The following is a 12,999-nucleotide window of genomic DNA, read 5'->3' as shown; positions in this document are numbered from 1 at the left end:
CCGATTTTTACTTTGCAGGCGCAGGCGAGAGACATAAGGGGCGGCGGACACGGACGGAGGAGATAGAAAACTTGGCCATCTGCATCATTGTCAGAAACCGAGAGGCTTTTGCTACAGCTGCTGCGGCACCATCTTCCTCGGTAGTCTGCGCCGTCATTCAACGAGACTAGACCAGAAAAAGCGTCGCTTCACCTTGTGGATGCTGTTCGGCACTTGATTGCGCGAATCTCACATCCTGGTCCAAAAATCTGCAGTCTCGATCCCGCGTCTAGGTACACTCGCTTCGCACCCCATTGGTTTCGAGCGTGGACCGGCGCAGAGCCACAATAGAAGGAGTTTCGCTCTTTACCTGCAAACTACGGCACTCGATATTACAGCGCGGGATACCTCGACCCGTCTCAGTTCGAAGCGCATCATTGACTGAAACTCCCGTGGACGCCGGCCGCATCGCGGAGGGCATCCAATGTCCCACGACATCACGCTCGGCGCCGTGGGCGCCGACCCAAAATCCCAGAATGCGAGCCACCAGCCTATTGACGAGGAGCAGGCAGAATCGAGGAGAACTAGCGTGTCATCTCTGCCCGCCACTTTCCAAAAGATTCTTCGCTATGGACGGGTCGAATCGCGCGGCATCGAGCCGATCCCACTCGAGGAGCGCACGTCAACCAGATACTACAACATTGCAACAATTTGGACCTCAATCAATACAAACATCATTGGCATCACGTTTGGCATGCTAGGGCCGTTGGCGTACGGTCTGAGCCTCCGGAATTCCGCCCTCGTTATTCTCTTCTTCAATATTCTCGCCTGTATAATTCCGGGGTACCTGTCAACTCTGGGCCCGAAAACGGGCTTACGACAAATGATTCAGGCACGCTATTCCTTCGGTCGCTATCTTGTCTCGATACCGGTACTTCTCAACCTGGCGACCATGACTGGCTTCACAGTCATCATTTTCATTACAGGTGGGCAGTGCCTGGCAGCTGTATCCAATGGAACGATTTCACCCACGGCCGGTATCATTATCATTGGCATCATTTCATTGGTAGTGTCATTCTGCGGCTTCAAAATCTTGCACATCTACGAGACATACGCCTTCATCGTTGCTTTCATAGCAATCACCATCACTGCTGGGTGTGGTGGCGCAGGTCTCGCGAAACAGAGCTCGCCTTCGAAGCCAGCGACCGCTGCCAACGTACTCAACTTTGGCATGATCGTCGCAAGCTATCAAATTCCTTACGCCGGGTTGGCCAGCGACATGTCGGCCTACTTTAATCCCAAAGTTTCGACGTAAGTACTACCCAGCTCGCCCATGGCTTGTATGCTTTGTCTAACCTACATCTAGATGGCGCGTGTTCTGGTATACCTACCTTGGTCTTATGACGCCTACCATTCTTCTCATGACCCTCGGTGCAGCTATTGCCGGTGCTATCCCAAACAACCCGGCCTGGCAAGAACAGTACGATAAATACCTTGTCGGTGGCGCTCTATCTGGCATGCTCAGCCCTGCTGGAGGCTTCGGCAAATTTATCCTTGTGATTCTTGCGCTCACTCTTCTTGGCAACACTTGCGGCACATTCTACAGCATTACACTGAACTTCCAGACCCTGCTCCCTTGGCTTTTCCGCGTGCCACGTTACGTGTTTGCGTTGATTATCACCATTATCATTGTGGTTGTCTCTATTTTTGCTGTCAACAACTTTTTCGAAAGCATCGAAAATGTGGTCTCGCTCATTGGCTACTGGTCGTCGCAATTCTGCGCCATCGTCATTGTCGAAGACGTGGTCTTTCGCCGCCGTAATCCGGCGACCTATGACCACGCCGCTTGGTGCGACGCAAAACGGCTGCCGCTTGGAATTGCCGCCGTCAGCGCGGGAGTCTTAGCCTGGGGTCTCATTGTACCGGCAATGAACCAAGTGTACTTTACTGGACCCATTGCCAAACACACCGGCGACATTGGCTTTGAGCTTGCGTTTTTCTGCAGTGGACTTTTGTACATGCCTCTACGATTTGTTGAAAAGCGCTTGTCTGGGAGATGATATTGATTGAACAATCTGCAAGGTATAAAGTTTTGTGTGCTATTTTTGTATATACTGGAAAAAGCGACACCTTGCCCCCAGCAAGATCAGCTTGAGCGATTTCATTTGCACATCAGTATCTCTAACGTCGATCGGTAAACGTCATCCGCAATGAATAATAGTGAAGTTAACAAAGAACATGCCTCTTCAATGCGTTGCTATAATTTCCATCTTGGACTTGCCAAACATGTACTCAAACATTCGATAAGCGGCCTTTGGGGCATGGCCAACTGGCTGAGGACTAAGGAGGCCGCATGATGTAGCTAGATTGGAACGAGGTGACCAAGGCACAGGATCATAGACTGTTCATTTTATGCGATTTATTTTCTTGCAAAACTACCGCCATTCTCGCGATGTTGTCAAATGCTTGGTTGCGGGTTGCCGCCAGGGCATCAATCCTGTAGTCATTGCATACAAAGTGGATTCTGATACTATTATTGCCCGAGAGATTTTACGTCCGAGGCCAGGCATCGATCCGTGTTGGTCACAGGCTGTGAAGGAATGTGAAGCATCAAGCTACAACGAAAGCGCCAATTTCCAGACGTTGATGTTGATGATTGCTCGATTGAGGTAACCCAGGCTGCTAATACCAGCGGCATCAGTTAAACTTTCGCTTACCACCGTAGTTTGCAAACTTGTTACTAGACGCACGCCTTTCGTCACCCCGACTTCGCCGGCCGGACCCGCTTCTCCATCCGTGTCCATGCGACTCTCTGACTGGAGTTGCCGAATGGGATTGGCGGGGGCCGCCTTACGAAGTACATAAAAGATGGACATGATGAGCCACATTCTTCGATCCTTCATCCACACTGCATTGAAACGCTCTCCTTCAGCCGCATCATTGGCACCTCTTTTACAACATCCTCTAGCCAGCATCTGTTCTCACCAAGAATCCTCATCCAGGCCTCACACTATCCTAGCCAAATCATAACCGGCTGGCAGGGCTACTATTCCATTCTCCCCGGGTATCCGATCAACTGGAACACAATCTATCCACTGTGACACCAACATCCCACCTCGACCAATCAGCCGGTCCTGCGCAAGCGTGCAGCACCAGCCGCGAGCCAGCCATGTCCATCCTCGAGTTCATGGGTCCGGGCTATACGCCAGCCGGCATGGATCCGACAGGTATGCGTCAAAGAAGACATGGCTTGCTTCGCTTTCTCTGGGCACTAATTCGTTGCTGCTAGAATTCTTTGTCAACGGCGATGAACCATATGTACTTGCATCAGATTATACCATTGTTCCCCAGCCGACACAGCCGCATCTTGTGGTTCCCCAACTCACCGGCACCATAGAAGGTGCCGCCGATCTTCTATCGCTTTCCTCCGGGACGGTCTTACCAGAGGTCCTCTCATCGAGTGGCGCGCCCGAGTACAAGCCGCAAGGCTCACCTGCCAGCACAACGAGCGGCTCCTCACGCAAGAGGGGCAGGCTGCCGTCGCCTCCCGATCAGGACCCGGCGGAGGAGGACTCTCAGACCGTCATCAAGCGCCAACGAAATACCATGGCGGCCAGGAAATACCGGCAAAAGCGCCTCGACCGTATTTCGGATCTGGAGCGATCGCTGGGCGACATGACGGACCAAAGGGACGCGCTGAAACTCCAGCTCGCTCGAAAAGAGGCAGAAGTGGATGCACTAAGAGAGATGCTTTCGCGCAAGTAAAATAGTACTGGTTTCGGTCACATATTAAGGTAAATTACAGTCTTGTTTTGGAAAACAATGTACATATATAGAACAATCATTCATGGGCAGAGTGAGGTCTGTCTCCGGTACAGACCCCAAAGGGTTGCCCTGTCGCTCCTTCGCCTGTGCTGGCATCGGGCAATGCTTTTTATTTCGTTTTCGCTTCGCGACTAAATTTGATTGGAATGCTCGGAAAAAAAGACATCCGCTCGTGTCAAGAGTCGCACTGAATCTTCCGTGGCCGCCTTGCCCGCTTTCAATCGAAATGCTCAGCTACGCTGCATTGGCCGTCACGTAGCGGAACTTGAGAGTCAAATTGAAGGGATTGAGACGTTCGAACCGATAGATATAGGCGAAGCTATCGTCGACTCATTCAAACTCATTGTTGTCTCGATACTATACAACTCTTTACTATACAGATGCTGTATGTCACCAACCAAAAAGTGTCCGCGGCATGAGCGTGCAAAAATGGCTCACTATGAGGCAATATGACTCATAATGAGTCTAGTGGGTGATTGATCCCGCACGCCCTATCCCCATCTCTGGGGGGAGTGTTTCTACAAACTATATGCGTGCTGATTCCGCTCATGGCGAGTAACGTTAAAAGTCGATATATAGCGACATGCGATCAATACACCAGTAAATTTGTCCATTTGTTCCGATTATGTGCGGCCTAGCCAGCGCGAAATGAATATACTCTTCCGCATGCTTACGCTGCCTAAATAGTCAGTATTTGCCCGCAACGATACTATTGTAGCGCATCACTGATTCGGGACTTTGAAAAAATTCATAAAACACTTGATTCTGATTGCTAATTTCTCCGAAGTCGGCTGGGTTTGCTCAACGTTGCAAGAGTTGGCTACCTCTTGCGTCGTTCGGCCGTTTCCGGCCGCTACACTTACACAGCCAACAGCAGCCACCGCGACGGCACAAAACTTGAGCCATCATTGGCATGCTTATCGATATGATCAATTGAAGAGTCAAATTGGCAACTGAGACAACCTGCCGCGTTGACACATAAGCGACCTTGCCGACGTCGCCTCCTTCAGCGGCTGAGAAAATCTCAAACATATAGAATAGCATCATCAAAGCTCGAGTCAATATTTATGTCTAGTTTAATACAGACGTGAATAGTTCTCTAGGAGCTTATATTTCGTGAGGTCTGTATGTATCTCTGCAAGACCAACAGTATTGTTCGGACCGTATCCACGCTGTCGGCCAAATAGGGTCAGCCAGTCAACATCTGCATAACGCAGATGTCGATGGACGCCAAAAAAAAAGAAAAAAATAAAAGAAAAAAAAAACAGAAATTACCAAATACAGATAGTGTATCAATGGTCATTGCAGTTATTACCCACTCCAGCCTGCGATAATACGCAACGAAACGTTTGTCTGTTGGCTAGTTTGGAGCGACCAGCCGCTGGCGCCAGGGATCATATTAAAGTCTACAACCAAGGTCAAACCGGATTCATGGACCCAACTGCTATATTCCGGAGTGTGGTTAGATAGCTAAATTTTGCCCCTAGAAATTATATCAAGCACCGTCGTGTTGCGGCGGCATGATGACCTCCAAGACCGGAGGCTGTGATGCTGGAGGCCAATATTCAGACCAGACTTCATAGCGCTATACGGAAATTATTTTTTTGGTGTGAGTGAGTTTATTCTTTTTAGTGACAGGTTTATGTAGGACAGATACGACAGAGATAGTTGACTATGTATCGGTTGGCGGGCTGTTTTGCTCGCAGGTGCGATGGTACAACACGGCCGGATTCAACAAATAAGCGAAATATATGATTCATGGACCGAAAAACCCTTCAGTCGATTTCATCAATGTTTGAAACCGAGAAGCTTCAACGTTACGCTAATTTGCGGTCACGTAACTTGACAGCAGTTTACCATGACCCAGCTCAGGCCAGAGTGCCTCACTCGACTCAGTGCTCTTTTTTTGCCCAGCAGATCTTTGTGAGTTGTGAACTTTGGTCACATGCAAGACAACTTGACCGATCTTCGGTAGTGTCTCCTCTGGAAACGACCAGTCTGCTGCATCCGGAGGTCAGGCCCTCTGGGTTGCTCTCCATGTGGTCACCCACCCGGCCATCAGCGCCGCAAAGCACATTTACGAACTTTGAGCCATAGTTGATCTCTCTGAAGCAGACATGACATTCACACGGTGCATCTTGTGTGGCAAAAAATACACGAGGTCTACATGTGTCGGAGCATTGGACAAGGCCGAGTGCACTTACACCAGAAACATCTGTAGTGGGTCTATGGAAAGATCATGGGATGCGCCGACGGCACCCACTCACGGTCCTGACAGGTGTGCCGGTAAGAAAAGAGGGTGTGCTGGAGTCATGAAGAAGTGCCGCCCAGGCAGATCTTGCAGTGTAAAATGGCGATGGGTGGCTGTAAGGCGCTCCCAAGTACATGGTACCGTCGTCGGAAACAGGGTTGGCCAACACCAAGAGGCGCGGCCCTCTCCTCGCGTCCCGAGCTGTCGAGAGAGGGAGGGGTGCGCCATGGCGTTGTGGCTCATACGAGTGTTGCGACGACACAATCAATGTATATGTGGCAAATTGGGCATGAGAAACAGGACGCACCAATACGGTGTGCTTCTATCGCCCGTCCCGCGATGATCTGTGTGGTTTGTGCGGCGTCCAGGTCTCTGCCGTGACTTCAAGTATTAAATGCCAGACATGAGGTATCTTTTTTCGTTTCTTCATCATTACCATCATCTCACACAGCTACTAGTCACACTTTGGCGTCGACTACTATTCCGAAAATGGAGGCTCTATTGAGAGCTAGCTGCGCTGCGACAGACAACGCAAGCAGAATGAACGAATCCATGTGCACATGATCAAGTAGCGGGATCATAGAAGTGTGTTGTAGGTCTTGAGTACATTACACTGTGCGAAGCGATTTCAAGTAGGAGTCATGGTAGCGATACGAGGCTGGGCATGTTCCAAGTTCCAAGTCAAGACGTCATACAAGATGGTGGCAATAGCATGAGCAGCGCAGAGAAGCATACAGGGTTCATTTCCCGTCACCTATACCGGGGATACAATATGCAGGGTGATTCAACAAAAAAAAAAGAAAGCAAAGTTGGACTCGTCACGTCTGTCCGGAGTGGACAAAGAAGGTATGCCGCCGAACGAACAAGCAAGCCATCTGAGCGAGACCCAAAGTGCGGCACCGTCGGCGGCGCCAAAAAAAAAAGCCAGGACGCAGCTTTCGGTAGGGAGAGGGTGTGTGGATGGGGCGTGTGGTCACCCGTCCGATGTACATCCTACAAGTCCGGTCTTTGGAATCTCGACGGGCGTGATAGAACGCGGTATTCAAGCGTTCAGGAAGGGGGGATGGGTGTTACGGCCAAGTAGGCATTGCGATGCTCATTCAGACACTTTTTCTACTAACTAGCATTTCCACACCGTTGGAGCGAGCATGGGCGGGACGTCTGAGACATGCGCAGGCCACATCTATTTGTCCATTTTCCGAGCCTTCCATATCCTTTTCGGATCCTCTGGCCCTTGCTTTGGTGGGCGCAAAAAAAAAATTTAATCAAGTGATAGCCAGGTTAATCTACTAAGTAGAATGGGATGCATGGGGTGACAAAGGGCTTATCGGCAGATCCGTGAGTCTTTTGGCCTGTCGGGGCAACACATGCACGACCCTCGATTTAGACTCGGTCGGGGTCGACTCCGATTAGAGCGGTGCGGTTCCAAGCAGGGTGGGCAATCCAATAACTAACTAATGCTGATTGCTTGTCCGACCGAGATCAGCACCAGTGCGATCTGCCATACAGTTTTCCTGCAACTGTCACTAGCATGACATGCGGGCGGGGTCCCATTGAGGGTACATGGCATGGGGTTGTACTCCGTATTGGATATCTATTCCTGATATACATTGTTACGCGTTAATCTCTGTACGCACTACGTGACTAGTAGCTCTAAAACAAGATGACAAGAGTGTTACCACGGCTTGCTCTGTTCTACCAAGAAGCCTGTCAACTTGTGCACCCTGTCAAATTTGCTTCGGGCGGACAGGGCTGACAGCAATAATGAGGTTTGGCGGAAGGGAAAAAAGCCATCAACTAACTAACTAATAGTTTGGTGTGGATGGCGCACACCACTCGTCACACGGTGACGACCGCGAACCACACCCATCAACACTTGGAGAGAACCGGGGTAAGACGCCCAATGACGGCGAAACCTCGCACCTCCGCCGGCAGTGAGAGCCACCGAGTCCCTTGATTCGGTCACCTTTGGTCAAGCGTGCGCCTCCTTTCAAGTTGAGCTGAGCAGAGAGGTCCGTTGTCTTGAACCTGGTTTTGGCATGGGCAAAAAACTCAAAAAAAGGGCCCAGGGTGGCTTGTCTTGTGGTCAGCGCCGGGCGTTTTCAGCTGCTTTGCGACTCGGACTCGATATGATAATATATTTGAGTTAAGTGACAAGGAAGTGACAAACGTACGGCGTTGCTGCCGCGCTGCGTGGGTGGGAGGGATCAACAGCCGGGTTCCCTCTCCCATTGTCACAGAAACTTGTTCTCATGAACATGTGGCCTGGGACCCCCAAGTACGCATGCAGTACTACCACGGGCACGCGGGTTCTACTTCCCCTCCTGCAAACCCGGGCGTGTCTTGCTGTGCGGAAGCCGCAGTTTCTGCGCACCCAGGACGAAACTCTGGGGGTTAGCTACATGGACAAGGAAAATGGGCACGATCCGCGCATGCATGAGCCTAGTGCCGTTCTTCTGCATGTTTGCATGTACGAGAGACATCCTGCATTTGCTGCAGCCAAAGATGGGCTCTCCGCCCAGAGAGAAGGCTACGATGGCAACATACAATGCGCAGTCCGCGTTCCCGATTCTTCATTCTTCTCCGTGAGAACGGCGATGGGTATCGCGCAGGCAGGCAGCCCTCTCTGCACGCTCTCAACCCTGACAAAGGCCGAAAAAAAAAAGAGCAGGCAAGGAAAACAAACATGTGAGATGTGACTGGCCACTGGCTGCCCCGGAAGACGGACACCTGCCCGTGTTGCCTCATCACCCATGACGTTTCTGCAGCCATGGGTGCAGCGCGTCTCCACCGAGAATGGCACCAACCCGGCACATCATGTCTGGGTTGCAAGGTCTGAGAACTTGCCAAGGTGCTTTGGACGGCACGTGTCGCTTGTGGTCGGGTCGATGGCACGGCGCGATTCATTATTCAGCCACCATACGCCGCCCGTGGCAGAGTCGGGGACAGTGTGATATGACAAGGCAACCGCGCGGAGAAGGGGGCATGGAAACGATTCCTGTCGTGTCCAGTCAGCTCTTTGCAATGCTTGTTATGGGAGAAAGAAAAGATAAGCCCAAAATCAGATCTAGCGAGAGTCCCCCCCCTTCCCCAAACCAGGCTGTGTCACATCCTTTACCGCTAACAAGTCTTTGGACTAATACGGGCTTGCGCAGCACCACCACCACCATTGTGTGTGGTTCGCGCCGCGCCGTAGGCCGCGTCTCCCGCTATTTATGGGCCACCATGGCTTTTTTCTTCTTCTCTTGTCGAGCGAACCCCCCGTATTTGGTTCTACTCTAGTGGACGTTATTGGAACCGCCACCACACACAAGTCCCCTACATGTAGGCACCGCGAGCGCGGAGAAACAAGAAACCGTCTCTGCAGTTGGAGAAACGGCAGCCCCATAAGTGGGACGCAATGAAGGCGAGCGCTGCTTTGGGGCTAATAAATTCTTGGCTGATGAGAGCAAAACAAGTTGAAAGGCATGGGGAAAAAAAAGAACGACGAAGCGGCCCGGTGACGCCGGAGCTTCTGGTCCTCGGCGTCGCGGCGACAAGCTACCAAAGGAGGGACCAAGGAAGGGCGTTGCGCCATGGCTGCCCCAGCGCCGCCCCCGACTTACACCGCGCAAAGGGCGGGCGTACAGACGGACGGCGACGCGGTGAGACTCGAGTGGTTGGTTTAATCATGTCCGAGAGGAAGCACCTGGGTCCCAAACATGGGTGTCTATTCTTGGAGCAATACTGTTTGTCAGCTACAGTCTGACAGATATCAACAATCGTCGTGATAGCAGCGGCGAGACCCACGGGGGTTGAGCTGCGTACATGGACGGAAAGATTGATGGTGCCGACGAGGCTTATATCCGACAAATCTGGGGTCAAGTGCCATCGTGTTTCTTGTGCTACCCATGTACATATGTAATCTGGCATGTATGCAGCCCGCCGCAGCATCAAGATTTTGTGGGTATTGCTATGAAAATCAAGGCCTTGTCGTCGATGAGAAGCTTGCAGGGGACAAGGGGGGGGAGGGGGGGTGCATACGAAGCAGGCGGGTTTATGGCGGAATATCATCAGCAGACATGAGGCTGGTGGTGGCAACAAATTCCCCGACACTTTTTACGATCTCCGGCATAGTACAGATTACAAATTAGTCCAAGTGACAGTGAGCGATACTGCTACAACGGCTGCTTCGGAGTGCGACCGACGCAAGGAGGATTACTCAGGGAACAGGGGAGGATGTGTGGCATAAGTACATGTTGCCAAGTATTCAGGGCTGTTGGCGAGCAACGAGCAACCATCAAAGCTGCAATGCAGCGGCGCATGGCTGGGGGGAATCCAGATGTCGTGCATGTGCACAGCTTATCACAAGTATACTGTACATGCCTGGAGCGTGCCTCCTTGTCCTTCTTCTTCTTCTTCTTCTTCCGACTATTCCAGAGCCAAGTGGCACTATTCATCTCATGCATGGACGGGGCGGCCAATAGGCAGAGGGGAGTTGCGTGGGAGGACCAGCAGACAACACGAGTCGTCTTAGTCTCAGACAAGCAGACGGAGACTTTGGTCTTTGGCCCCCAATATAAAGATTCATCTGAAAGAGAAGGGAAACACGAAGTAGAGTTTTTACTTTTTTCTTCTTCTTTTTTATTCTCTTCGCATGGGATTCAACGACATGGGGCGAGACAAGGTTCGAGGGCGGCCTAGCATTCCGGACAATGCGGAGCTGGTGACTGGGGATGATGCATGATGCATGATGCATGATCCGTGTGTAGGCCGCCCCCACGCCAGCAAGACGAGGATCTTCGGTCTGCGACAAAATCGTCATGACCGGCCAAAGACCTTGCGAAGAAGAAGAAGAAGAAAATTATGGGTTTGGAACCACGTCTGGCTTCGGGGTGGCGTCGTTGTTGCCGACAAAGATGTCTTGGGCCCACGACTGGGTGTTGAATACTAACTAGGTGTGTCTTTTGGTGTTGGTGAGACATTGGACTTGTTCAGCTCGCAACTCGTCTGTAGGTGCGCTGAGCGCAGAACTAAAAAAGAAAAAAAAAAGAAAGACAAGGGCCAGGAAAACTCAAAATTTTTAAAAATAGAACCCAAAGACGCAAAAGTACCGAAAATACTGCGTCTCACTGATGACGCGTAGCTGTTCTTCTCTCGGCCAAACCCGATTTGTTTTTTTTTTCCGTGTGTGCAAGTCGTCATGGGGGAAAATATGCAGGCAGGAGGATAGCATACAGCTTATCTATGCGGTAATCGAGAGACAGACAGACAGACAGACAGAGATACATACAGAGAGGTGCAGGGAGAGAGGCTCGGGTATGTATGGGTCATCATCCGATTCAGAGACTGGCACACTACTAGCGACCCAAAGTCTACCTTGATGCGACAATGGCGCCGCGCCCCAAGTACCGATGACTACCATCGACAGAGTGAGGAAGAAGGAGAAAGCTTCCTGATTGGAGCGAGACGGAAACCTACAGCATCGTATCGTGGCTGCGCCCGGCCGCGGATGCTAAAAAAAAAGAAAAAAAAGAAGAGAAAAAAAAAAAGAGAGAGAGAGACCATCTGCCTGGGTCGTCAGAAAGGGGATGATGGATGGGGATGGAGGGTGGGAGCGACGACGGCCACATGCCCATACCTGGCTTTCACGCATCACATCACAAACATTTTCCCATTATTACGACCGGTACTTTTGGTCGACTACGTTGTGTTGTGGTTTCTTTCTCTCTCTCTCTCTGTCTTGAAACCCCCTCCCACTGCCTGCTCTTAATTGTTTTTATGCTTCAGTCAGCTATGTCTTATACCCTGCTTGTACATCATTAGTTGCGTGTGAGCTTGAAGTATGTGCATTTGTGCATGTGTGCGTGTGTGCGTGTGAGTATCAAGTGTGTGTGTGTGTGTGTGTGTGTGTGTGTTAGGCAACGCACAGGCAACCCAAGTTGTCGCATCAACATCCCGACTAGTGGCGAGAGGAGAAGGAGAAAAACGGGTGCGTGATGGGCAGGCTGTGCACAAGAATGATGGAATATCAAATGCCCATGGGGGATGGTAACCCGTGAATTCCATGGCCTCTCTAGCAGGGAAGGCGAGGAGGAAGAGGGACTTGGCTGCTCCAGTCTTTTTATTACGTAGACGGGCCCTGCCAAGTGATCCTATAGGTGGGCATGGGAGACGGAGGGCGAGCCACCCAGTCGCTCGTTAGTATTGCGACGACGGGCCAGTTGCGCCGTCTTTTGCACGGTGTCATGACAGGGCCAAGAGACCACCACCACTAGTTGCGACGACGGGTGTGTGCAGGCACACTGTACTTGGTTCTACATATGGGGGAGGGGGGAGGGGGGAAGAAGGGAGTATCGAGCAGCGTTCTTGGTATAAGAGTAAGGCCTCGCGCCTCCCTAGCTGGGGAGAAGAGGGGGTTCTCAGTGTTATCCGTCTTCTTTCCCATCATTTCCTGTATAAGTTGCCGTCTTGACAAACTCGCAGATCAACTGGTTACATTTTTGAGTGTTTGATTACAAAGCAGAGAAAAAAAAAGATTTATTTACGGTTTCTTTTTCTTTTGATTTGCTTCCTTTTATTGTCTTCTTCCGACTAAGCAGGGGAGATTCGCTTGTCGTGTCTTTGTTCTTTGGTAAGTCGAAACTCTTATGCGCCACGCAGGAGAGAGAAGAGAAGAGAAGAGAAGAGGGAGTTTGGCCTGGCTTGCGCGGCAATATTGGCAATATCAAGCCTTGTTTGGGGCGAGATTTTGTTCATTACAGCCGCCAGAAATGGCGAGAGCCAAGTCCTTTTTTTTTTTTTTTTTTTTTCTTCTTCTTCTTCTCATCTTTGCATTTTTTTTTAGACCCGACCGCTCGCCTTTGATTTGGTGCGTGGTGGTGGTTTCCTGTTGTTGTCACCCTTTTATCCCGCCTATACCCTCTCTCTCTCTGCTCAGCCGACTTGTGCACAGTTGCATTCTG

General features: G+C 51.0%; 2 protein-coding genes across 2 annotated transcripts; both read left to right on the top strand.

Moving 5' to 3' along the window:
* Positions 1 to 463: 463 nt before the first annotated feature.
* On the top strand, positions 464 to 2,039 carry V2A60_007874 (permease for cytosine/purines, uracil, thiamine, allantoin-domain-containing protein; the record flags this gene model as incomplete). The annotated part of the gene is made up of 2 exons (XM_083259154.1): positions 464 to 1,290; positions 1,346 to 2,039. The coding sequence occupies 2 exons, from the start codon at positions 464 to 466 to the stop codon at positions 2,037 to 2,039; spliced, it is 1,521 nt and encodes a 506-aa protein (XP_083115280.1).
* A 1,109-nt stretch (positions 2,040 to 3,148) lies between these two features.
* Positions 3,149 to 3,744, top strand: V2A60_007873 (bZIP transcription factor; the record flags this gene model as incomplete). The annotated part of the gene is made up of 2 exons (XM_083259153.1): positions 3,149 to 3,206; positions 3,269 to 3,744. The coding sequence occupies 2 exons, from the start codon at positions 3,149 to 3,151 to the stop codon at positions 3,742 to 3,744; spliced, it is 534 nt and encodes a 177-aa protein (XP_083115279.1).
* Positions 3,745 to 12,999: the final 9,255 nt, after the last annotated feature.

This window comes from Cordyceps javanica, chromosome 5 (genome assembly GCF_051103115.1).
Source record: "Cordyceps javanica chromosome 5, complete sequence".
In the NCBI taxonomy this organism is placed as follows: domain Eukaryota; kingdom Fungi; phylum Ascomycota; class Sordariomycetes; order Hypocreales; family Cordycipitaceae; genus Cordyceps; species Cordyceps javanica.
Note: the sequence above shows the minus strand (reverse complement) of the source record. Positions and strands in the feature narration are given on the sequence as shown.